Source organism: Saccoglossus kowalevskii, chromosome 2 (genome assembly GCF_978046115.1).
Source record: "Saccoglossus kowalevskii chromosome 2, keSacKowa6.1, whole genome shotgun sequence".
NCBI classification, from domain to species: Eukaryota; Metazoa; Hemichordata; class Enteropneusta; family Harrimaniidae; genus Saccoglossus; species Saccoglossus kowalevskii.
The window spans coordinates 4933962-4961127 of NC_140642.1; the positions used below are offsets into that span (position 1 = coordinate 4933962).

General features: G+C 33.2%; 1 protein-coding gene across 3 annotated transcripts in view; it reads left to right on the forward strand.

Moving 5' to 3' along the window:
• LOC102801472 (eIF-2-alpha kinase GCN2-like) overlaps nt 1-27166 on the forward strand; it is an 81760-nt gene that overhangs the window by 46801 nt on the left and 7793 nt on the right. For 2 of the 3 annotated variants that reach the window (XM_078005735.2, XM_085508172.1), the window contains exons 28-34: nt 1134-1271; nt 3487-3603; nt 6014-6142; nt 6849-6935; nt 12981-13087; nt 19871-20024; nt 20186-20251. In XM_078005735.2, coding sequence (XP_077861861.1) covers nt 1134-1271; nt 3487-3603; nt 6014-6142; nt 6849-6935; nt 12981-13087; nt 19871-20024; nt 20186-20251 — 798 coding nt within the window. Of the gene's footprint in view, nt 1-1133; nt 1272-3486; nt 3604-6013; nt 6143-6848; nt 6936-12980; nt 13088-19870; nt 20025-20185; nt 20252-27166 lie in introns of those variants that run through there. The other variant, XM_085508178.1, reaches the window with a different exon arrangement.

Below are 27166 nucleotides of genomic sequence, written 5' to 3' on the forward strand. Positions count from 1 at the left end.
CACCAGGAAACTGAGTTTTATAAACCTTGAACCCCAAATGAGCAACATTTTAACCGGTAACCAAGACTCGGTCAATCCACGGCCAGCAAGCAACATCATACACAAAGTTGTAGCGTGCAACTCAGTGCTTTGCTTGTGAAAGTACGGCCGCAGCATACACCGCATCACTCATGAAAATAACTTCATATGCAATGAAAGCCACAGGGAGGGTGTGGGGTTCTGTCATAGAATTGAATTTTCACTCAATAAAATATAACAAATTTGTACTACATGTACTTTTAAAATTTTCTGCATTTTGACTTGTTAGCCGTGCCAATTATTTGATATCACCTTGGAAGGAAAGTGTTCCTTATAATCACTCATTCATCACATATTGAGGGTGTTGAAGATGGTCAGCATATTTTCTGATCAACACCTTGACTTTTATTGTCACTTCTGTTTAATACAAGCTTTTGTTGGATAGATTGATAATGACATGAACACGATATTGTCAGCTGTCTCATCAATTAATTGGATACACATAACTAATTGGTAACACTTAATCTGCCAAACCTTAATTTTTTTAATTTAAACTGACAGTAAATTGTTCAGAATAGATGTTTCTGAAAACCAATTATGGCAAAAACAAATTTGTAAGAGAAATTTTAAGCAAAATTTTATTTATTAAATATTTCTTGGTCTAACATGCAACGCTTAATTTTTGTACATGTACTTGTAGTTGGAAATACGTCTGTCTCATACAATGCACATATTATATCATTGTTTCATTGATGGAAATACGTCTGTCTCATACAATGCACATATTATATCATTTTTCATAGATGGAAATACGTCTGTCTCATACAATATACATATTATATCATTTTTTCATAGATGGAAATACGTCTGTCTCATACATTGCACATATTATATAATTTTTTCATAGATGGAAATACATCTGTCTCATACAATGCACATATTATATCATTTTTTCATAGATGGAAATACGTCTGTCTCATACAATGCACATATTATATCATTTTTTCATAGATGGAAATACGTCTGTCTCATACAATGCACATATTATATCATTTTTTCATAGATGGAAATACGCCTGTCTCATACAATGCACATATTATATCATTTTTTCATAGATGGAAATATCTCTTGGTCTGACATACAATGCGCATTTTTTTTCTGGTTTGATTTTCCAATTTATTGCTGAAGTCAGTCATAAGAAAAAGAAAATCGTCATGGATATCCTTGCTGGCGGTGGTAGATATGACAAATTAGTAAGTAATATGCTGGATATATATGATTGCCAGGAGGAGCAGTTTGTCATTTTCTCTAATTGATAGTTATTTATTTCTGCTACGATAACAACTAAGATAACTCAGTCCTGATTCATTTTTGGCAGGAAGAGCAATTCTGAATCATCCTTATTTGTTGCCTAATTGTTCGGATATTAATTATATCACCTTCATACAATATCCAAGTTTCTCATTCTCTGGTTGCTTAGCTACAATGTGCGTCAAAAGTGTGTATGTTCAGGGGTTGATACAGTTTCAGTCAGCGTGTCATCCAGGTTACAGAAGTTTATGATATATTTGTGAAATATTGAAAATATTTTTTTCTTTTATTTATTTACACAATGAAGCAGGACATAATATAATTAATAACATCTCGGTATCCATACACAATTTGTAAGATACATGTATTTCTGCAGAATATCATACAAAGATTTGTATTCAACTTTGTCCTTCATCTTTCTATTGTGGGTGTGCAAAGACAAAGTAGCAGCAAGGGACCTATTGATGAGTTTAAACACCCTGTAATACAATGTGATATCTTGGAATTTGTGTTGTCTTATCAGTAACACCCTGTAATACAATGTGATATCTTGGAATTTGTCTTGTCTTATCAGTAACACCCTGTAATACAATGTGATATCTTGGAATTTGTGTTGTCTTATCAGTAACACCCTGTAATACAATGTGATATCTTGGAATTTGTGTTGTCTTATCAGTAGCACCCTGTAATACAATGTGATATCTTGGAATTTGTCTTGTCTTATCAGTAACACCCTGTAATACAATGTGATATCTTGGAATTTGTGTTGTCTTATCAGTAACACCCTGTAATACAATGTGATATCTTGGAATTTGTGTTGTCTTATCAGTAACACCCTGTAATACAATGTGATATTTTGGAATTTGTGTTGTCTTATCAGTAACACCCTGTAATACAATGTGATATCTTGGAATTTGTGTTGTCTTATCAGTAGCACCCTGTAATATAATGTGATATCTTGAAATTTGTGTTGTCTTATCAGTAACACCCTGTAATACAATGTGATATCTTGGAATTTGTGTTTTATCAGTAACACCGTGTAATACAATATGATATCTTGGAATTTGTCTTGTCTTATCAGTAACACCCTGTAATACAATGTGATGTCTTGGAATTTGTGTTGTCTTATCAGTAACACCATGTAATACAATGTGATATCTTGGAATTTGTGTTGTCTTATCAGTAACACCCTGTAATACAATGTGATATCTTGGAATTTGTCTTGTCTTATCAGTAACACCGTGTAATACAATGTGATGTCTTGGAATTTGTCTTGTCTTATCAGTAACACCCTGTAATACAATGTGATATCTTGGAATTTGTGTTGTCTTATCAGTAGCACCGTGTAATACAATGTGATATCTTGGAATTTGTCTTGCCTTATCAGTAACACCCTGTAATACAATGTGATATCTTGGAATTTGTCTTGTCTTATCAGTAGCACCCTGTAATACAATGTGATATCTTGGAATTTGTCTTGTCTTATCAGTAGCACCCTGTAATACAATGTGATATCTTGGAATTTGTCTTGTCTTATCAGTAACACCCTGTAATACAATGTGATATCTTGGAATTTGTCTTGTCTTATCAGTAGCACCCTGTAATACAATGTGATATCTTGGAATTTGTCTTGTCTTATCAGTAGCACCCTGTAATACAATGTGATATCTTGGAATTTGTCTTGTCTTATCAGTAGCACCCTGTAATACAATGTGATATCTTGGAATTTGTCTTGTCTTATCAGTAACACCCTGTAATACAATGTGATATCTTGAAATTTGTGTTGTCTTATCAGTAACACCCTGTAATACAATGTGATATCTTGGAATTTGTCTTGTCTTATCAGTAGCAATAGTGGCAACAGAAACTGATGATTTATTTGCTGCAATACAATTTGAAAATCAGAAAATCTGTGTGGGAGAATTGCAATATAAAAAAAATATTTGAACAAATCAGAAAATGCAAATAAAAAATTGCACACATAATTTTACATATTGAAACTTAGTTTTTGAGATAGATGTACATTATAATTTACTGCCGAAGGTATGCATAATAGTGCTTTTTCTGATTTGGGAATATCATGTGTTTCATTTGAAATAAAATAAATGTTGAGGGGGGTGACTAGTACTGATTGTCCATTTATTCTGTTTATTCCAGATATCACACTTCAAAGCCCCAGTAGATAGTAATATGGCAATTCATACACAGCATGCTGTCGGTGTGAGTCTAGCTTTTGATAAACTTGTCTCTGCAGTCCAAGAAGAAACTGACTATGTGAGTAATTATATTTTTAGAGCTTCTGGCCTTTTTTGTTAGCATCAGTCTTTTTCTTTTCTGAGCCCTATTGTCCAATTTGGGATTAATGTTTTGGGTTTTGTTTGTGCATGCATCTGTGTGTTCATCAGACAATATTTCTTGCACATACTTGAACCGATTTTATTCAAAGTTGGTACAAAAGCAAAGCTTGAAATATATGTAGATCAATTAGTTTTTTTCTGTTTACCTTTGACTGTTTTGTTTTGAGGTAATCAAAAATGGATGACTGGTGGCCATGTTGGTTTTACAATTTCTCAGATTGATTTTATTCAAGATGGTTGTCTTGCTCAGTAGGCAGTACATTAACATACTAAATGCTCTTGCATTATTTAATTATAATCCACATTTTTTATAAATAATTCACACAGACACTAAAAATTGACTTCTTCTTTCGCTGTTTTGTTGACAGCTTGTTTGAGAAAAATGATAGAATCTTTTCAAATTTTATGTGATGTCTGGGGTTGATATGAACTAGTCCATCTATCTTTCAACATTAGTTTTGTAGCTTTAGTGGCTAGAAGATACAGGATTCATTTAAAACAATCTTTACTGGTCAGATAATGTTCACCAGCTTTTTTGATTTCCATAAATTGGCTTAAAATGTTTAAAAATCTTCTCATTTTAATATAGACCTGATATTTTTGCTGCAAGCACTATTGACTGGCAACAATTTAGGCAAAAAAAAAAAAAAATAGTTTCTCATATCACTGAAATTTGAGAATTTTTTTGATATACTTTAGAGAGACAGTTGTTGCATCAAATACAAAAAAACAAAAACATTTTGATTGATAGAATAGTCATTTTCACTGCAAATTACACTAAAATTGCCGCCATTTAATTCAATCAAAGTAAGAAAATTTTGCATATTTTATTGACAGGCAGGCAGAAACAAGAATTGTTTCCTGCCATTACATATGTTTTGTGATTTGTCGACCATATTTACAAATATTGCAACAATTACCTTCAATCTAAATAACACCCTTTAATGATAATGTCATATATTCTATTAAAATATTTGGCCTTCACTTGGAACCCTGTGATGACAGCGTTAATCCATATTTATTGTTATGGTTAATAATACCAGGTAGTACTGTAAAGTAGGGAGTCATTAATATGGGCAATTGTACTATGTATAATGCACGCTGTATATTTAATAATAAAATATATGCTATATTTACTTTGTGTATTATTAAACACTGATATTACATATGTATGTATTCTGTGTATTAATTAATAATCACTTATATTACATATGTCTGTATTCTGTGTAGTAATTAATAATCACTGATATTACATATGTATGTATTCTGTATATTAATTAATAATCACTTATATTACATAAGTCTATTCTGTGTAGTAATTAATAATCACTGATATTACATATGTATGTATTCTGTGTATTAATTAATAATCACTGATATTACATATGTCTATTCTGTGTATTAATTAATAATCACTTATATTACATATGTATGTATTCTGTGTATTAATTAATAATCACTGATATTACATATGTTTGTATTCTCTGTATTAATTAATAATCACTGATATTACATATGTATGTACTGTATTCTGTGTATTAATTAATAATCACTGATATTACATATGTATGTATTCTGTGTATTAATTAATAATCACTGATATTACATATGTCTGTATTCCGTGTATTAATTAATAATCACTGATATTACATATGTCTGTATTCCGTGTATTAATTAATAATCACTGATATTACATATGTATGTATTCTGTGTATTAATTAATAATCACTGATATTACATATGTCTGTATTCTCTGTATTAATTAATAATCACTGATATTACATATGTATGTATTTGGTGTATTAATTAATAATCACTGATATTACATATGTCTGTATTCTGTGTATTAATTAATAATCACTGATATTACATATGTCTGTATTCTGTGTAGTAATTAATAATCACTGATATTACATATGTATGTATTCTGTGTATTAATTAATAATCACTGATATTACATATGTCTGTATTCTGTGTATTAATTAATAATCACTGATATTACATATGTATATATTCTGTGTATTAATTAATAATCACTGCTATTACATATGTATGTATTCTGTGTAGTAATTAATAATCACTGATATTACATATGTATGTATTCTGTGTAGTAATTAATAATCACTGATACATGTATTACATAATGTATATTAATTAATCATTGCTATTGCATTCATGTACTGCCTTAGTATATTTTGTTTTTGAATGGACATTTAGTTATATATTCAATAACTGAAATTTTTGGTTGTGCAGTATAGCTTCCAATGTGTTATCCTATGAGAGACTTCATTGCCAAATCAAGTAATTTTCACACTTTCTGTTGACAGGCACCAAGCGTTGTTGATATCCTTGTATGTGTTGTGGGCAGTAAACCTTTATTAAAAGAAAGACTGAAAGTTGTGCGTGATTTGTGGAGTGCTGGATTAAGGGCTGACCTTATCTATGACAGTACTTTGGTAAGGCACCATTTTACCCATGTGTGTGTCCGCACTTGAGATTTATTTTTTTGTATGTCAATGATGACTAAAAATGTCAAGGATGTTTTTGCTTCCCAGCACAATCAAAATAATGGTGTCCGATATTTCTGAGTATACAGATCTAACACTTTACTGTGTATATTGTATTTTTTTTAATTTATTACAATAATTATTAATTAATTAAGTTTTAATTGAGCTATTTGAAAATAGTGCAATTTTGCAGTATGAGACACAATCTAGCCATCGCTTCCTATAGCATAACAGTGTCTCATACTGCAATATTGCTCTTCTGTTCTTTCTTGCAGTCACAGTAAATACTAGTAAAAAATTAATGCTTTTACCATACTGCATCGCATAATACTATAAAAATTATTATTTTTGCCAACATATTGAAACTTTTTGAAACTATAGGAATACATTGCTGTTTTAATTTATCTTTACTGCAGTTTAAAATATTTGCCTGCAATATGTCATCACCTAATTAATTATGCGCACTTTAAATACAACCAAATAATATATTGTTAACTGTCATTGAGCCACATTCAAACAAATATTTATTTGTCAGTTGACAAAAAAGTCTAATGTATGAATGGAAAGAATAATCATTAGTCAGATTTCCCAGACTTGATTATTCATTGGCATAAATTATTATCATGGTTTACAATTGTGATTTTGTAATTTGCAGTCGCTGGAGGAGATACAGGATTACTGTAAACAAGAAAACATTCCACATTTGGTGATGCTGAAAGATGTTGAAAGTGGCACTTTAAAGGTAAACAGCATCAGTTTTACTTTTGTGCCCCAATCATTGTACTGAAGTCTTGTCTTGTTTCATTGCTTTTCAGTTTTCTATTTAGTCAATCTGATTAAAATCTGATGTAGTGTACGGGCTTTAATTATTTTGGCTATAAATTAATGCCTTTTTATTTTATTATTTTATTTTTTTTTAATTCCGCCCTACATACATCTGATCCGACGCTTATGCAAGTCCCGTTCAAATCTTGTGTAAGTCGGTTGTCGGTTGCATACTTCAGTGTAGCGATACTCTACAGGCAATCTTTCTGTACATTATATTTTGCCCACTTGAATGAACCATTAATAGAAAATTGCTAGTATATTTTTATTTTCAAAAGGAATTCCACAGCATTTTACAATTTTTGTCATTACATTGAATATTTTTTTTCACTTCCAACAAATGTGTACACTTCCTGATACATTTTCGCCAGCCATGGTTTGTTTATTCAGTCATCGCTTCAATTTTACACCAAACGCTGAGCATAATTATCTAGAATGGAAGCAAAAAAATGAGTAAATCGTAATGATTAGAACACTGTAAACAGCTATAGTAAACAATGTAAACTGATTTTAAATTGTATAACGGTCACCGGCCCACGACATCGACGCAGAAAATTGGAGCAAAAAAATATTTCCTGATCAATTGCGATGTGTTCCAAATAAAAAATATTTTATTCCAGTCCAAATCAGCTCAATTACTTTAATAAAGAGTTATTGTATAATGTACAAAATGTTGATACAGTTTGATGAATATTTACAGCGACGGCTTCAATACCGTAGGCGATTTTGGCCCGATCGTCAACAAAACATCACCCGTCTCCAGGGCAAGCGACTGGAAAATGACACAGGTGTTCGGTCGAACCGGTGGAAACAAAATAACGATCTAAACTCGAACCATTCGAGCAACAACATAAACACACACAAAATGACTTTCGTTGCATTTGACAATGATAAACTAACCGAAAAGACGTGTTTTTCTCGGTCGCTAACGTCGGTACAATCCGCCATTTTATTTGAGTGTGTTTGCCACCTGACTCTGCCCGGTGACGTCATCATGTCTGCTATAGAAGGAGGTCTGTGATTCGTTGACTAAAATTGTTGATAGTGGGTCTCGTTGAAATCTCGTTACATAGGCATCGGGTCAGATGTTAAAATTACAAAAAATCACAAAATCAAAGTAAAATAATAAAATAAAAAGGCATTAATAACAAACGTAATAAAAAACAGAATAAGTTTATAGCCAAAATAATTTAAGCCCGTACACTACATCAGATTTTAATCGGATTGCTATTTAGTCTGATGTTTAATACATATTGTACATGCTATATCCAGTTCATGCAATGCAACATGGCCATAAAACCCCTGTTTGAGCTAACATCCAGACACATATTACAGAACCCTCTTGACCATGCAGATCTGTTTATTCTTTGCATGTGCCTTGTACTTTATGTGGGACATACATTGTATGCACACCTTTTGGTGTAGTGATTCGATCCAAGATGGCCATCTGGCAGCCATTTGTTTTTTGAAAATGTGGTATCTTGGAGACGCTTTGTCAATGTTTACTAAAATTAGGTAAGGGGTAGATACATGTTAGGATACATAATGATTTGCTCTTCAATCAAATTCTAGATGGCCCACTGGCCATCTTGATTCCTTTTCGTTCAAATTTGGTACTTACATTATGCATGTAGGGATAGCCGCCGTCCAATTGTTAGGGTTTGAGGCATCAAACGTTCGCGATCTTGATGGTTCGTTGACATCGCCCAAGGCGTTAATTGGTAAAGAAAGGGATCGATGGCGACCCCTACCACGGCCTCTAAGACTTGATTTTCTAAATAGTCTACTGTCGATAATCTTGCTTTTTGTCCATATACTATATCTCTGATACCCAGCTACCAATTCTGTTCATGTTTTTGTCACATATTAGTCAATCTTAGTTTGTGGTAATATCTAAAAATTAAAAAATCAATCATTTTGCTCATATTATTTAGGATAACATATATAAGTGGTTGCAAATGAATTCATAAATGGCAATATTTCATCTTGAGATGTATATTCGCTTGTACAACAGATTATAACTATGGGTGTGAGCAAACTTCAACTGACACAAGTTGTATATTCTTAAAAGAATGACTGTATGTGTCATATCCCAATTAACACATTATCTGCTGAAGCTTTTCTAAGCGATAGATATTGACAATCTGTGTCAATCTGTGGAGGCATTCAGCAGTTGTATTGTATTAATTTCCTGCTATAAAAGTATTTTTATATTACAGTATATAGTGTCATTGGTTAACCCCACAACAAATAATCTGGCACACTCTTACGAAACTACAAACATGCATGTTTTGATACAGAAATGGCATAAATATGAGAAAAAATATATACTATTAAATTTGTGATCATGTGATATTAGATCAATCATGATCACTGATTTCTGTTGACATCTGAGTAGCCTATTATTCACTCTCAGTAATTGACCATACACTACATTTAGAAACAATTTACATGGTCACATGACTAGTATAACAATAACAACAATTTGATTGCATAACAGATAATGTTTTCTGTTTATATTTGATATTTACATACATTACATACATTGTTATCAATGACCTTTTATTATTTCATAAAAACTGAATTCTTTCATTTTTTCTAAATGTTGAAAAAAAGCTAAAAGAATGATGACAAACATTGTTGAACAGGAACATGAATATTGGGGGGGGGGGGGGGGCTTAGTCACAATATTATCCACATGACTGTATTAAGTCATAAAATTATTAAAAATATTTATTGGAATGAAAATGTAATGCTTTACAATGTATTTTTTGTATATATAACTAGAATGAGATACTGCCCCCCCCCCCCTCCCCAGCACTGATTCTGACACAAATGATACAATACATTGTACATGCTTGATCACTGTGGTAACATTATGCCTACATTCTTTCATATGGATATTCATTTCTGTAGCCATGACAACTATATCAGATATTGATTACAACACTAGTAATTATGACTAAAACAAATATAATTAAAACATTATCTTGGTGGTGGTTTTTCCAGATACTCATTCAATCTCACCTCTTCTTGTGGTTACAACAATAAATATTTGTTATCTGACCATCTTTAAATTAGGGAATGTTTTGGTACAATGTAACATTTGTTAGTTGTAGAATTAAGTAGAAAAAATAAAGACCGTTGACAATGAAGTTGGTAATATGCTTTCCAAGATCTTTTAGTAGTAAACTGATCTGGCTAGTAAAAGAACAACAAAATACCCGTATACTGTGCTATATTTACATGGTAATTAGTCCCTTATAGGACTTGTAATTCTGTCTCCGTGCGTCCATTCGGAGTCATATCTCAGAATCCCTTGGACCAATTTCGTTCATTCTTTGCATGTGCCGAGTACTTTATGTGGGACATATGCACATGCAGTGGTTTAGCGATTTAATACAAAAATGGCCGACTGGCAGCCATCTTGTTTTTTGAAAATGTTGTATTTTGGACATGCTTTGTCAGTTTTCATTCAAACTTGGTACATAGATTATACTTGTTAGTATACATGTCCATGACGATTTATTTCACAATTGGATCAAAGATGGCCGACTGGCAGCCATCTTGTTTTTCGAAAATGTTGTATTTTGGACATGCTTTGTCAGTTTTCATTCAAACTTGGTACATAGATTATACATGTTAGGATACATGTCCATGACGATTTATTTCACAATTCGATCAAAGATGGCCAACTGGCAGCCATCTTGTTTTTTGAAAATGTTGTATTTTGGACATGCTTTGTCAGTTTTCATTCAAATTTAGTACATAGATCATACATGTTAGGATACATGTCCCCGACCATCCGTGAGTTCCTGAGTCCGTCCGTGTGTCGTCCGTCCATGCGTCACTCTGTCCAGAGTCCATATTTCAGAATCCTGTGGACCGATTCCGTTCATTCTTTGCATGTGCCTAGTACATATGTGGGACATATGCACATGCAGTGGTTTAGGGGATTTGATTCAAAATGGCCGACTGGCAGCCATCTTGTTTTTTGAAAATCTTGTATTTTGGATATGTTTTTTCAGTTGTCATTCAAACTTGGTACATAGGTTATACATGTTAGGATACATGTATATGATGATTTATTTCGCAATTGGATCAAAGATGGTAGACTGGCAGGCATCTTGTTTTTTGGGGTTTTTTTATGCGGTATCTTGGACGTGCTCTGTCAGTTTTCATTCAAATTTGGCACATACATGTACTTTATACATGTTAGGAGGCATGTCCATGACAATTTGTTTCAAAATCTGGTCAAGGATGGCCGATTGACAGCCATCTGACTTTTTGGCCTTACTGCTATATTTCCACAATTTATGTACCATTTTCATTCATATTTGGCACATACATGTACATCATACATATCAGTGTGTTTCATAATCAGATCAAAGATGGCCGAATAAGGGCTGTTTTTATTTTTGGCCATATTACTACTACAAGGAACACGTGTTTTGATGTAAATAAACAATCTGTTGTATATGCCACTTGGAACTCAAGTTTCAAGGACACGCAAAAACTTCTTCGCTTTAATATGACGAGCACAAAGAGAACTTTTAAAAATTTAACGGGGACTGTGTCATTCTCAATGACTTGTTATTTCAGTAAAATAGTAATTGTGCAATTTAGTTGTACAGTGGCCCCTCGCTAAGTCGCGCCTCGGTAAGTCGCGATTCGGCTAAGTCGCGGGTACTTGGATGGCTCCCAAAATTTCTATTGTGTTTTGACAGCAATTTTGAAGTACAAAGACTAATGTTTCGTGGCATAGTGTTTTTAACTAACCGTTAAAGAGACAACTTAACACCTACTATCCATCAATTGCTGAGACGCAATGGGTGACAGCGGCCTTACTCAAGGTGTCAACAGGGGTGTCGAGTAGTGACTGTACGTACTTCTTGGCCGGTCCCATTTTGGTATACCTCTACAAAAACTCGCTACAATGAGTTGAATTCATAGAATTCTGATCTCTATTTCTCAATTGAGCAGCATGTCAAAGCGAAAGCTATACAGCCTGTTCGTACGCCATAAACTCACGGCGATCGACCGTGTCAAACCAAGTTAAGGGTTGCACGTGGTTGAGCCCACTATTCGTGGGTGGGTAAAAAATGAAAAGTAAATTTGTTTTCAAAGTTGACCAAGAGGCGGGACTGAACAGAAAAACAAGCGAAAGTGTCCGACAATGATGACACCGATAAAGCTGTTTACGTTTCTTTAAGAACGGTCTGCCGGAACTCCACTATCTGGTCCCATCACCCAATGCAAAGCATACAACTCAGATATGACGACTTTGAATTTAAGGTCAGTTCAGGGTGGTTCTTGCGATGGCAAAGAAGACACGCTATCGACACACGCAGTCTCAATCCAAAGCGAAGCTCGATCTGGGAACATTGACGCTGTCGGAACTTTTCCCGAAAAACTGAGAGAAATTACATTGTATCTATGAAGGTGGTTATTTTGACAAACATGTTTATAATTGCGATGAAACTGGTTTATTTTGGAAGCTGTTACCGTCGAAGTCGCAAGCAACAGCAAGCGGCCCACATAATATCAGACACAAACAAAATAATCAACGCAATGTTTACAGCAAACATAATCATGATTTTATTCGAATACTGCCTGACACATGTGATGATACATCAATTAACTGAACCGAAGGTTTATATGTGCTTTTTATATGTTTTTCAATGCACGACCTCCCTCTTTCACGACGTCCCTCGGTAAGTCGCGGCCTTCGATAAGTCGCGGTTTTTGCTTGGATCCCAACACCCGCGACTTAGCGAGGGGCCACTGTATGTATAAAAAATTTCTGTTCCAGACACAATAAAACTTGTTATTTAAACAATAATTACACACCAGAGGAATTGTAAAAAAAAAATTTTAAATTTGTGTATTCCTAAAAAAAAATGTATGTTCTTTCATCACTGTGGAATGATTCCTGATGTATGTCCTCTGACTGATTCTACAGGTGTTTGTGAAAACCTTTGACACACAGCGAGGAGGTGCCATAGAGAAGAAGGTATCCGTCATTGAATTGGTAGAATATTTACAACAGAAATTTCAAATAGCTAAATTGTGAGTTTTATCTTGTTTACATTTTTAAGAAGTCTATGTACTTACAACACTCATTGCGAATGGTTATCAGTCCTGAACACTGCCACATCTGTTTTTAAACCTTTGTAAGAATACAAGTATGCTGTTGCTTAAACTTATGTATATATTATTACAACATTCTATTTATAAACTAAAATCTGTCAACTATTATTGCTTTATTGGAAAAGTACACAAAAGACTATTAAACACTAAACAATATTGTCAAACAAAATGTTATTGAAATGCAATTGAGCATCATTGTAGTATTATCCAATATTTTTGGTAACAAATTTTCAACTTCTTTTTGAAAATGGCTAGCCCAATTGCTTTGATATTTTATATAACCTTAGGTTAACTCCTGACAGTCTTGTTCATTTTTTGACTAATTGTAATTCTCTAATTTTAATATAAAATATGCTATTTTCAACTGTCTATCTGTACAGCGGATCTATATCTGACTGCTTGTTTTCAATACTAGACACAATTTTTGCTACCAAGTTTTTGACTCCCCATGTGCAAAGCACACAATGGGAGTCTTTGCAGTTAGTGTTTCTGTATGTGTGTGTGTGTGTGTGTGTGTGTGTGTGTGTGTGTGTGTGTGTGTGTGGGGGTGGGTGTGTGTGTGTGTATGTGTGTCCGTCTGTTCCACTGCTATCTCAAGAACCATACATCGGTTTTTGATGAAACTTGGTGCAAAAATGCTCTGGGCCAATGCGCAGATTTGATTAGTTTTTGGTAAAAATCCATGCATATTAATTACCTAATTTGCATGATGATTAACTAATTTTTAGCTATTCCATGACTTTTCTACTGATATCTAAAAAACCACTCATTGTATTTTGATGAAACTTGGTACATGGATGTTCTGAACTAATGTGCAAAATCTGTGCATATTAATTACCAAATTTGCATAATTAGTCAATTTTGTTTTTTTTCACTGATATCTCAAGTGCTAAACATCACATTTCAATGAAACTTGGTACATAGATGTCATAGGACACTGCACAGACCTGATAGTTTTTAGGGTAATATCTGTACATATTAATTACCTATTTTGCATGATTAATTAATTTTCAGCTTTTGTTATTTTAAGTAGTAAGCATTACATTTCAATGAAACTTGGTACATAGATACTCAACGACTATACAGAGATTGATTGTTTTGGGATAAATATTTGTGCATATTAATCACCTAATTTGCATAATTAGTTAATTTTCACCTTTTCCATGGATATCTCAAGTACTAAACATCACATTTCAATAAAAATTTGTACATAGATCTTCTAGGACTATGCAGAGACCTGATTAGTTTTAGGGTAAATAATTGTGCATATTAATTACCTAATTACCTCGTTTTCCCCCTCTGAATTTAATGAAAAATTTAAATCAGATTCCAATAGTTTGTTCAGTGTTTCTCACATAAACATCCGTTCACTTAACTGAAATATTGACAATTTCAAACTGCTTTACAAAACTTGCCTTAATCTACAATTTAAAATAATTGGAATATCAGAAATTTGGCAGTTTAATAATCCCCAACTGTTTCATATCCCATCATATACATTTGAACATAACATTAGAAATAATGGAAGGGGAGGGGGTGTAAGTGCCTATATACACAATTCTATTTATTATCGACTTCTAAACAATAATGAAAACCACGCAGAGAGTTTGTGGATAGAAATTATGTCTGGTAAAAAGAAAATAGTTGTTGGTGTTATATACAGAAAGCCGGGTACAGATATTACAGAGTTTGAGAACAGTTTAGTTAGCGTAATGTGTAAAATTAAAATTGATAAATATTCCTGTGTATTGACAGGTGATCTCAACATTGATGTCTCAAAACATAACATCCATTCTGATAATTTCTTAGCAACCCTCGAAAGTTTTAATTTATACCAACTTATTAGTGTTCCAACTCGTGTTACTAGTACCAGCAGTACTATTATTACAGCAGTACCATTACAACTCATGTAACTGACCACTTCCCAATATATGCTATTTTTGAAAATGTACTTTCTGTTAATAAGTCACACAGTACAAACAAATATTACAGAGAATTTAAAAACTATAAGTCAAACAACTTTAAAAACGATTTGTCTATTCAATCTTGGGACAGGGTCTACAGACAACAGGATGTTAACCTGGCCTACAACACATTCTACATCAGTTTTAATGAGATATGTAATAAACATGCACCCATTGTGAATAAAAATGTAAAGTGTAACAATTTGAAGAAGGAAAAGCCTTGGATTACATTAGCAATTAAAAAGTCAATTAAGAAAAAACATAAACTGTACATCAAAGTTTTAAATAGTAATCACGCCTCTCGTGAATTTACCACCTATAAAATATATCGCAACATGCTTACCAGTGTATTAAGAAAAGCAGAGAAAAATTATTATTCGGATCTATTTACGAAGTATCATAATAATTCTGGTAAAACTTGGGAAATTATCAATGACTTACTTGGTTCCACTGAAAACATAAAACAAACTTTACCAAAAGAACTAAAAATTAATGTTGATAACACCAATAAAATACTATCCAATCCCACTGACATTGCAGAAGCCTTCAATAACTACTTTGTTAATATTGGACCCAACCTTGCCTCAAATATTACCAATCCCCCAAACAATTTCGATCACTATCACATGACCCCAATGTGAATTCATTCTTCCTTGCACCAACCACAGAACAGGAGGTACATGTACATTGTAGCTTTCTCATTAAGCCATCTTGATTAGAACAAATCGTCAGGCTATGACTGTTTACCGGCACGACTTCTTGTAGATGGAGCTGATATCGTTTGTAAACCACTTTGTTTTATTTTTAATTTATCATTTTTACAGGGACATTTTCCAAATGCATTAAAAATGGAAAAGGTAACGCCCATCTACAAAAAAGGCCCAAACAATATCCCTGGAAACTACTGTATAGGCCAATCTCAGTGTTACCCCTTATTAGCAAGGTTCTAGAAAAAATAGTTAACAAACAACTACTGCATTATTTGGAGAAAGAGAAAATTCTTTACAAGCATCAATACGGGTTTCGTAATAAATTCAGCACTAAGCTTTCCCTAATCAATTTAATAAACACACTACTCCTTCAAATTGACGAGGACAAGCCAACTATTGGAATATTTATCGATTTTACAAAAGCTTTTGATACTATTAATCATACATTTTTGCTGGAAAAAATGGGTCATTATGGTATACGCTGGCTTCCAAATAAGTGGTTTAAAAGTTATCTAGAAGATAGATCACAATTCATTTTTTCAAATGGTGTTTCATCTGGGCAACTTCCTATATCATGTGGTGTACCACAAGGTTCAGTACTTGGCCCTACCTTATTTCTTTTATACATTAATGATTTCCCAAACTCTACAAATTTTTTTAACTTTAGACTCTTTGCTGATGACTCCAATTTGTTTCATTCTTTTTCACCAGGGACAGATATTGATTTGCGTATTATTAACAAACATTTAAACAGTGTTGTACACCGGTGTGATGCAAATAAGTTGACTATCAATTGTTCAAAAACAAAATATATGATCATCAGTGGTAGGCGTATGTGTGTTACAGTAAGAGGTGCCCTATCCATAAAAAACAACGTATTATATGAGACTGAATCAGCAACTTTCGTAGGGGTGGAAATTGATAAATATCTGACCTGGGATAATCACATTTCAAAGATCAATAAAACTATTAGGAAAAAGACGGGTATTCTTTTAAAATTAAGACATTATATCCCACGGCATATTCTCCTTTTTTTATACAAAACGTTGATTTAGCCTCATATCGCCTATTGTTTAGAAGCTTGGGGTAGTACATACCCGTCAAATTTTAAAGTTATACATACCGCACAAAAAATGATAGCCAGAATTATAACGTTTTCCGACTTTACTGCGCATGCTCCACCAATTTTTAATACTCTCCAAATTCTTGATATTTTTAAACTTCATTACTTTTAAGTTTTATGTATGATATAATTCATGAGAATCTCCCACAATCAATGTCAACATATAATTTGCAGTATTTACATCATAAATATAGAACACGACAAAGATGTTGAAATGATTTACTTGTACCTAGAATGAACACAGTAGCGGGGACATTCGCAATATCTTATTTAGGGGCCAAACTTTGGAACAGCATATCAATTTCTTTAAGGTCTAAACAAAAACTTACATTCAAAAATACTATACAGGAAAATTTAATGTCAGAGTATTTAGAATAGAACTAATATTTATTATAAATGTATGTATATACATATATGTATATTATTATATTATCATATTTGTTTATTTGAAATATACTGAGGTGTAACCTACTGTCAGTCTTAACTTAAGTCATTAAATTCAAGTTATGTCAGGAATCTGACTCGACTAGCTTTTAAGCTATTTCAGATTCCATTTTACCTAGACTGCATGTACAATTTTGAGTATTGTATGAAATATTTTCTAGGTAAATAAATTATTATTATTATTATTATTATTAATTTGCATAATTAATTTTCAGCTTATCCACTGATATCTCGAGTACTAATCATCACATTTCAATGAATCTAAAACTATGCAGAGACACAATTAGTTTTTAGCTCCGCTGTCGACTTTGTGGAGCGCAGCTTAACATATGAGTGATTGTCCATCGTCATCCATGTCAATGTTTTACTTTTTCGACTTCTTCTTGAAAACTACAAGCCTGAATGCTTTGATACTTGGTGTATATGTACCTTGGGTAGAACTCTCTCAGATTTTTTCATTTCATGATCATATCTTCAATTCTCTAATTTTGGTGAATATTTTTGTCATTTTTGGTAAAAAGTGATATTTTCGACTTCTTGTTAGAAAACCGCAAGTCCAATTGCTTTGATATTACATTATATAGGTACTACATGTGGACCTCTCTCAGATTTGTTCATTTTGTAATGATATCTTTAATTCTCTAATTTTGGTGAATATTTTTGTCATTTTTGGTAAAAAGTGATATTTTCAACTTTTTGTTAAAAACCGCAAGTCCAATTACTTTGATATTACATATATAGGTACTACATGTGGACCTCTCTCAGATTTGTTCATTTTGTAATGATGTCTTCAATTCTCTAATTTTGGGGAATATTTTTGTCATTTTTGGTAAAAAGTGATATTTTTGACTTCTTGTTAAAAACCACATGTTCAATTGCTTTGATATTACATATATAGGTACTACATGTGAACCACTCTCAAATTTGTTCATTTCATGATGATATCTTCAATTCTCTAATTTTGATGAATATGTTTATCATTTTTGGTAAAAAGTGATATTTTCGACTTCTTGTTAAAAACCACAATCATTTATAGTGAAAAATGATATTTTTGAATTCTTGTTGAAAACAGCAAGTCCCATTGCATTGATACCATGCATATTGTTCATTTTCTAATGATATCTTCTGTTCTTTAATTGAAATGTGCAGTGCTAACAGCAGAGCTATCTCAGCCGAGAGGCTGCTTGTTGGTAAATAGTTATGCATATTAATTGCCTAATTTGCATAATTAACCAATTTTCAACTTTCAAAACTAATATCTCAAGTACTAATCATCTCTCTGTCTGTATCCAGCCATATCTCACACATGCTCATCAAGTTCAAACTTTCTACATACATCAGACATTATATCAGACATAGCCAAGATAGCCAAATTGCTGTTGTTTTAATCTTAAAAATTCACCATAATCAAGCATTTCTTCAATACCAGGTCAATATGTTCCTTTGGTTTGATGTCTGGATCTTGATCATGTATAGACAGACAGATTTTATTCAAACTTTCTTCCCATATAGTCACCATGTACTGCAACATCAGTGTCTTCACATATACAATATACTCACCATGTACTGCAACATCAGTGTCTTCACATATACCCACCATATACTGCAACATCACAGTGTCTTCCCATATACTCACCATGTACTGCAACATCAGTGTCTTCACATATACCCACCATGTACTGCAACATCAGTGTCTTCCCATATACTCACCATCTACTGCAACATCACAGTGTCTTCCCATATACTCACCATATATTGTAACATCACAGTGTCTTCCCATATATGCACCATATACTGCAACATCACAGTGTCTTTCCATATACTCACCATGTAGTGCAACATCACAGTATCTTCACATATACTCACCATGTAGTGCAACATCACAGTATCTTCACATATACCCACCATATACTGCAACATCACAGTGTCTTTCCATATACTCACCATGTACTGCAACATCACAGTATCTTCACATAAACCCACCATATACTGCAACATCACAGTGTCTTTCCATATACTCACCATATACTGCAACATCACAGTGTCTTCACATAAACCCACCATATACTGCAACATCACAGTATCTTCACATATACCCACCATATACTGCAACATCACAGTGTCTTCCCATATACTCATCATGTACTGCAACATCACAGTATCTTCACATATACCCACCATATACTGCAACATCAGTGTCTTCCCATATACTCACCATGTACTGCAACATCACAGTGTCTTCACATATACCCACCATATACTGCCAACATCAGTGTCTTCACATATACCCACCATATACTGCAACATCAGTGTCTTCCCATATACTCACGATATACTGCAACATCACAGTGTCTTCACATATACTCACCATATATACATCACAGACCATCACATCACAGTATCTTCACATCTATCCACATACCAAGTACACAGCCATATGACATTATTATTCATCTTACAGAGATGCTGTTGAAGGAAATGCACAGTATGCAACACGACAAGTCAATACTTCTGCCACTGAGTCTATTTATGGGAAGACTGGTCCAGACTTCTGTGTCTCCTACATACCACTTGATAAGCTGCAGAATCATGTGAAAAGGAGAATTGAAGGACAGGTAAGCCATTCAAAATTTAATATTAGATCAACAAATTCATGACTTGTAGATGTGATAAAGTCATAATAATTATAGTAAACATGCTGGAGCAATATGTTAATAGCACTAGGAGCACTTAATAGAATGCATACCTCTTTCAAGTTCATTGTTAATCATTCCAGATGTTGTCAACGGTGTCAAGAGTTTTGCAGAATTTGTCAACTAAAGCAAATGTTGAAATTATTGGGGTAAGTATTTCACTATATACCATACTAATCTGACTTAGCACCCAGAGTACCCAGCTCTAAAAATCATTTGCAAATGACAATTTTAGTTCACCATGTGACAGATTGACAGGAAAATGAAATTACAATCAGTTGCGTCGTCATTACCCACTTTGAAAACTTATTCAAATGACAATTTTAGTTTACCATGTGCCAGAAAAGGGGAAATATTGCGTATTTTTTGGCGATCATAAAATTGCAAAATGAGAGTGTCATCATTGACTTACACAACACTTTTACAATCTAGAAACAGAAATTGTCACAAAAAATATGCACATTTTATTAGTCCGCAGTCCGAAAACAAGGACTTAGAGATTGACCTCTGTGCGTCCTTGTGCCTGTGAGTCTGTGTGTGCATATGTGCCTCCGGACCTAGGTATATCTTAGATGTGTTCGGACTAATTACACATACATACTATTGTATATATGCACATCAATTTGTTTCTCAACCTGATTCAAGATGGCTGAATGGCAACCATTTTTGTCCTGTAAAATCATCAAAATCAAGAATTGCTCGACTGTTTACAGATGGATTGTGTTTAAACTTAGTACATACATTGGACATTATGGGACCTTGATGCACATCTATTTTTCAGATCGGATTTAAAATGGCCGAGTGGTGACCATTTTGTTTTAATGAATGCGGTTCTAGAGCCATATATCTGACATGCTTCGACTGATTTTGTTACAATTGATTATGCATCATAGATATACTGATGTATTCAAAATGGCCGACTGGCGGCCATTTTGTTTTAATTATTGTTGTTCTAAAGTACTCGTTTGATGATCATATACAAGATAACTGAGTCTGAATGTCAAACATTTTAATGTTAAAATATCAGCTGGATTTATATCTCTGACATGTTAACTATAATATTTCTATAAACAAAACTATACCGTACTCTCCCGAGTTTAGGGGTTCCCCCAGTATAAGCCCAGGGATTTTTTTTCGAGCTTCAATAATGGGTTAAATCTTAGGGACGACGTCAAAAGATCGATGTCAGATAAAAATCTTAATTCCTTTTAATTAGTTTTTTTCCAAACCCCCCTTCCTCCCACTGAAACTTAATTGATAAATATTGGTCATGGCGTCAGATTACATTCACCATTAAATACAAATTGATAATCGGACAGTAGTATTGCATAGCAGTTGGTTGTGGGTGGGTGTAACAAGATTTTACAAATGCACCTCATTTGACGCACAGATTTACACTCGAACCAAACCATTTTTCTGTTGTTTTTTTTCCTTTTTCGGTTATTTCTGTCCATGATTGGATATAAAAAAAACGAACTACAAATACTCCAAGATTGTTTTTACTTCATTAAAAAAAATATCGTTTTGTAGGATGGAAACGTTTTGAGGTCACCCCACCCCCCACCCCCCCAAACTAAAGGAAATAAATTTTTTATCCGACATCGATCTTTTGACGTCGTCTCTTAAGACTTAAAGAAGTTATTTATTAAAATAAGCATGATTGGTATGGCAGTTCTCTTTTCGAAGTGTGTGGTGGCTCTAAAAAGGGCCGTTTAGTTTGTGTTTTTACGAGAAAAACTCGCATAATTGTACAGTGTATGCGAACAGCGCAAATGGTTCGCACTCTCTCTGTTCTGTTATTAATCACAATGAAGCCAATGTTGCAATACTGAAGTAGTCCATATCTCTTTGGGTGATTGGAAATAGGTAACTTTGATTTTAATATAAAACACTTCGCAGACTGTGAATGCATAACTGTTGTAAACTAGCCACTTTTTTTTCATCATGCGTCACGGCTATGGCATTTCTATCATGTGAATTATTCTTCTGTCGTTGAAGAAAAAACATCTTGCGAATTTCCAGTCCATTATAGTAAGGCGTGCCAACTATGGGAATTTGCTGAAACACAACTGACAAGTGCACAGAATGCCTGCCTACCCTTTCTTTGTGATTTGTATCAATGAATATACCAAAATTCACCACATTGTGGCACTATAATAGAAAGTTAACTTTATTTATAGGTCTATATAATATATATATATATATATATATAATATTTATAGGTCTATATCATATAGTAAGTAAGTAAAGTAAAATAATTTATTTCCACTCGTACATACAGAGTGGGGGAAATCAAAAGGAACAACATTGCCCTAGGCTGTCAACTTGATTCCCCTGTGAAAATAAAGTACTACAAAACTAATAATAGTGGTAAATAACAAAATCTATATTATAACAGTATGAATCAATTCATTAATTGATTTACGAGTATTGGTTTAACAGTAATGTTTTAAATGCAGCTTTAAATCTCTCAACACTGCGCAGGTCTTTCACTGTGTTCTCAATTTTATTCCAAAGTTGTGAGCCTGAGAATAATATACCTTTCTGACAAAGCGTTTTGCTCAGTTTAGGAAGTTTGAATTTATTTTTATTTCTTGTGTCATATAAATGGCACTGTGAGTGCTTGGTAAATCATGGAAGGCTGGGGGTAGCAAATCATTTACATATTTATACATGAAAGTTCGTATTTGTACATATCAAAGATATTGAGTACTTTCAATTTTTGTAAAGAGTACGTGTATTAGTTTGATATGGACTGTTGCTGATGATACGAAGAGCTTTTTTTTGAACATATATAACCTGTTTAAGTAAACTTTCATGGTGGAACCCCATGCTAAAATTCCGTAGCTCAGATATGGAACGATTAAAGTTGAATATAATGTAAACAAGGTGTGCTCAGGTAGGAACACCAAGGTTTCTTGAACACACAGAGAGAATATAGTCAATGTGTTGCTTCCATGATAGGTTTTCATTTATACGAACACCAAGAAAGTTTGTATCATGAACCCGGTCCAGTGGAGTTGAGTCAAGTTTTACACAAATATTAATATCTGATCTAGTATTTCTTGCAGTACCCATGAACATATAGTTAGTTTTTTTAATGTTTACAGAAAGTTTGTTGGCTTTAAACCACTTGCTAACATGAGCAATCTCCTCCTTTATTACCCTCTCAATCATCCCAATATTTTCATATGAATAAAACAGGCTAGTATCATCAGTATATATTATAAAATATAGCTTTTTAGATGAATGATGAATATCATTACGGTATAGAATAAAAGGTAGAGGGCCCAAAATGGACCCCTGTGGCACCCCACATTTAATTGGCTTGGAAGAAGAATGTATGGAATCCAATCTGATGTAGTGTACAGGCTTTAATTATTTTGGCTATAAACTAATTTTAATTTTATTTTTTATTACTTTTGTTATTAATGCCTTTTTATTTTATTATTTTACTTTGATTTTGATTTTGTGATTTTTTTTTAATTCCGCCCTACATACATCTGTTCCGACGCCTATGTAAGTCCCATTCAAATCTCGCGTAAGTAGCAGCCAATCACAGTCCCCTTTTATACAGGCTGTCGGTTGTTTACGTTTCAGTGTAGCGATACTCTACGGGCAATCTTTCTGTACATTATATTTTGCCCACTTGAATAAACCATTAATAGAAAATTGCTAGTATATTTTTATTTACAAAAGAAATTCCACAGCATTTTACAATTTTTGTCATTACATTGAACATTTTTTTTCACTTCCAACAAATGTGTACACATCCTGATACATCTTTGCCAGCCAAGGTTCGTTTATTCAGTCATCGCTTCAATTTTACACCAAACGCTGAGCATAATTATCTAGAATGGAAGCAAAAAAATGAGTAAATCGTAATAAGAACACTGTAAACAGCTATAGTAAACAATGCAAACTGATTTTAAATTGTATATAACGGTCACCGGCCCACCGGCATCGACGCAGAAAATTGGAGCAAAAAAATATTTCCTGCTCAATTGCGACATGTTCCAAATAAAAAATATTCTATTCCAGTCCAAATCAGCTCAATTACTTTAATAAAGAGTTATTGTATAATGTACAATATGTTGATACAATTTGATGAATATTTACAGCGACGGCTTCAATACCGTAGACGATTTTGGCCCGATCGTCAACAAAACATCACCCGTCTCCAGGGCAAGCGACTGGACACAGGTGTTCGGTCGAACCGGTGGAAACAAAATCGTCACTCCCAGAATTACTATGCAAAATAACGATCTAAACTTGAACCATTCGAGCCACAATATAAACATAAAAAATTACTTTCGTTGCATTTGACAATAATAAACTCACCTAAAAGCTGTGTTTTTCTCGGTCGCTAACGTTGGTACAATCCGCCATTTTATTTGAGTGTGTTTGTCGCCTGACTCTGCCCGTTGACGTCATCGTTTGCACTATCAGATTTTAATCAGATTGGTATGGAATCATAACACACATATTGTTTTCTGTTTCTCAAATTATCTCTGAACCAGTCATTTACAACTCCTCTGAACCCATAATTCCTCAATTTATCCAATAATATATCGTGATTGATAGTGTCAAATGCTTTTGATAGGTCCACAATTGTATAATTGTATAATCCAATTGTATAATCATTAACATTAACACTGATACTGGTCTGTAGAAAAAAGTTGAGTATTATTTTTTGTGTGGATCGGAATAACTTTAGCTATCTTCAAATTATCGGGGACTATACCAGTGGTTAAACAGGCATTAAAAATGGTGGCCAATGGATTAGCAATATTAGTTAATATTTTCTTAATGACATAGGCACTAATACAATCATGACCAGGACTTTTGTTAGCGTCAAGTTTATTGACAATTGAAATAATTTCCATCGTAGAAACTGCAACAAAATACAAATGTATTAGGACTAGGACTATTTCTAAGATATTCATCAGAATTCATGTTATTAATTGTACTAGCAATTTCAGGTCCTACATTAACAAAATAATCGTTAAAAGAATTTGCAATACTGGATGGATTGGTTAATTCAATATTATATAATTATTATAAATAAACTTTTTGGAAGTCTTTGTTTTACGGTTTCTGTTCAATATAGTGTTTTCCAAGTATTTCTCGTGTTATTTTAATTTACCTCTAATAGGTGAATGTAATAATCTTTCTTAGCCTTCCTAATATCATTCTTCAGCTTGTTCCTGTATTATTTATATTTGTTCATGTTGGGTGCCTTTACATATTTAAAGTGTAGCTTATCTTAATGATAAATACATTTTAATAAACTAGCATTGATCCATGGTTAATGTTTAGTTTTGTATTTCGACATTTAGTGTTTGACAAGAGGAAAACAGACATCATAAATAGTTGTAAAAGTATTAATAAATTCATTATACATATCATTTGCATTATACATTGCTAGCAAAATGATCCCAGCCAACTTGCGAAAGCTGGAAATTAAATCTGTCAATTTGTTTCTAGAAAGATGAGGAAATGGTCCTATAAATCAGTAATTAAAATACCACTATTTACACTATCAGGGTTGTTTGTAAAAATGTTATCAAGTATAGTAGCAGTGGTCCTGGTGATTAAAGTTGGTCTGTTGATGACTTGGTGCAAATAGTTTGAATATATTAAATTTATAAAATCTCTTGTCGGCAAATTTGTGTCAGTCTTTAAAAGATCAATATTATAGTCTCCCATCAAATAGCACAGTTTGTTTTCAGTATTACTTAAATCTAAAAGGTTACCAAATTCAGTATTAAAATGATTAATAGCCTGGCCTGGAGGTCTATAAATAATACCAACTATTATGTTTTTCCCATCCTTGTTAATAATCTCAATAAAATGCGATTCATATGTGGTTTTAGTAAGATTACATAAATCACCCTCTGATTATATAATCAAGGGTTTGCTTAATATATAAAGCCACACCACCTTTTGCAGAATCAAACCGATTTTTATATTCAAGGTTGTAACCAGGAAGTTGTATGTGGTTACCAGGTGAGTCTTTCAAATAAGTTTCAGATATGCCCAAAACAGAAAATGTTAGATCCATTTCTGTCAGGTAAGTTTTCAAATCCTCAAAATGGCAATTTAAACTATTTATGTTGAGATGAAAGACTGAGAATACATTTCCAGGTCAAAATGTTGAATTATACGTGTTTTTCGTGTAATATTTACAATTACAATCACCGTCAAACTCAAGAAGATCATTTTCTAGCCTGAGAGGATTAAAACTAAGATAGTCATAATCAATAATGGTTTGCGGAACAATACTAGTATGTGAATCAGTAATGCATCGCAAGTCAAGAGCATCTAGAAATAATGGTTTGCGGATCAATACTAGTATGTGAATCAGTATTGCATCGCAAGTCAAGAGCATCTAGAAATAATGGTTTGCGGATCAATACTAGTATGTGAATCAGTATTGCATCGCAAGTCAAGAGCATCTAGAAATAATGGTTTGCGGATCAATACTAGTATGTGAATCAGTATTGCATCGCAAGTCAAGAGCATCTAGAAATATTGGTTTGCGGATCAATACTAGTATGTGAATCAGTATTGCATCGCAAGTCAAGAGCATCTAGAAATAATGGTTTGCGGATCAATACTAGTATGTGAATCAGTAATGCATCGCAAGTCAAGAGCATCTAGAAATATTGGTTTGCGGATCAATACTAGTATGTGAATCAGTATTGCATCGCAAGTCAAGAGCATCTAGAAATAATGGTTTGCGGATCAATACTAGTATGTGAATCAGTATTGCATCGCAAGTCAAGAGCATCTAGAAATAATGGTTTGCGGATCAATACTAGTATGTGAATCAGTATTGTATCGCAAGTCAAGAGCATCTAGAAATAATGGTTTGCGGATCAATACTAGTATGTGAATCAGTATTGCATCGCAAGTCAAGAGCATCTAGAAATAATGGTTTGCGAATCAATACTAGTATGTGAATCAGTATTGCATCGCAAGTCAAGAGCATCTAGAAATAATGGTTTGCGGATCAATACTAGTATGTGAATCAGTATTGCATCGCAAGTCAAGAGCATCTA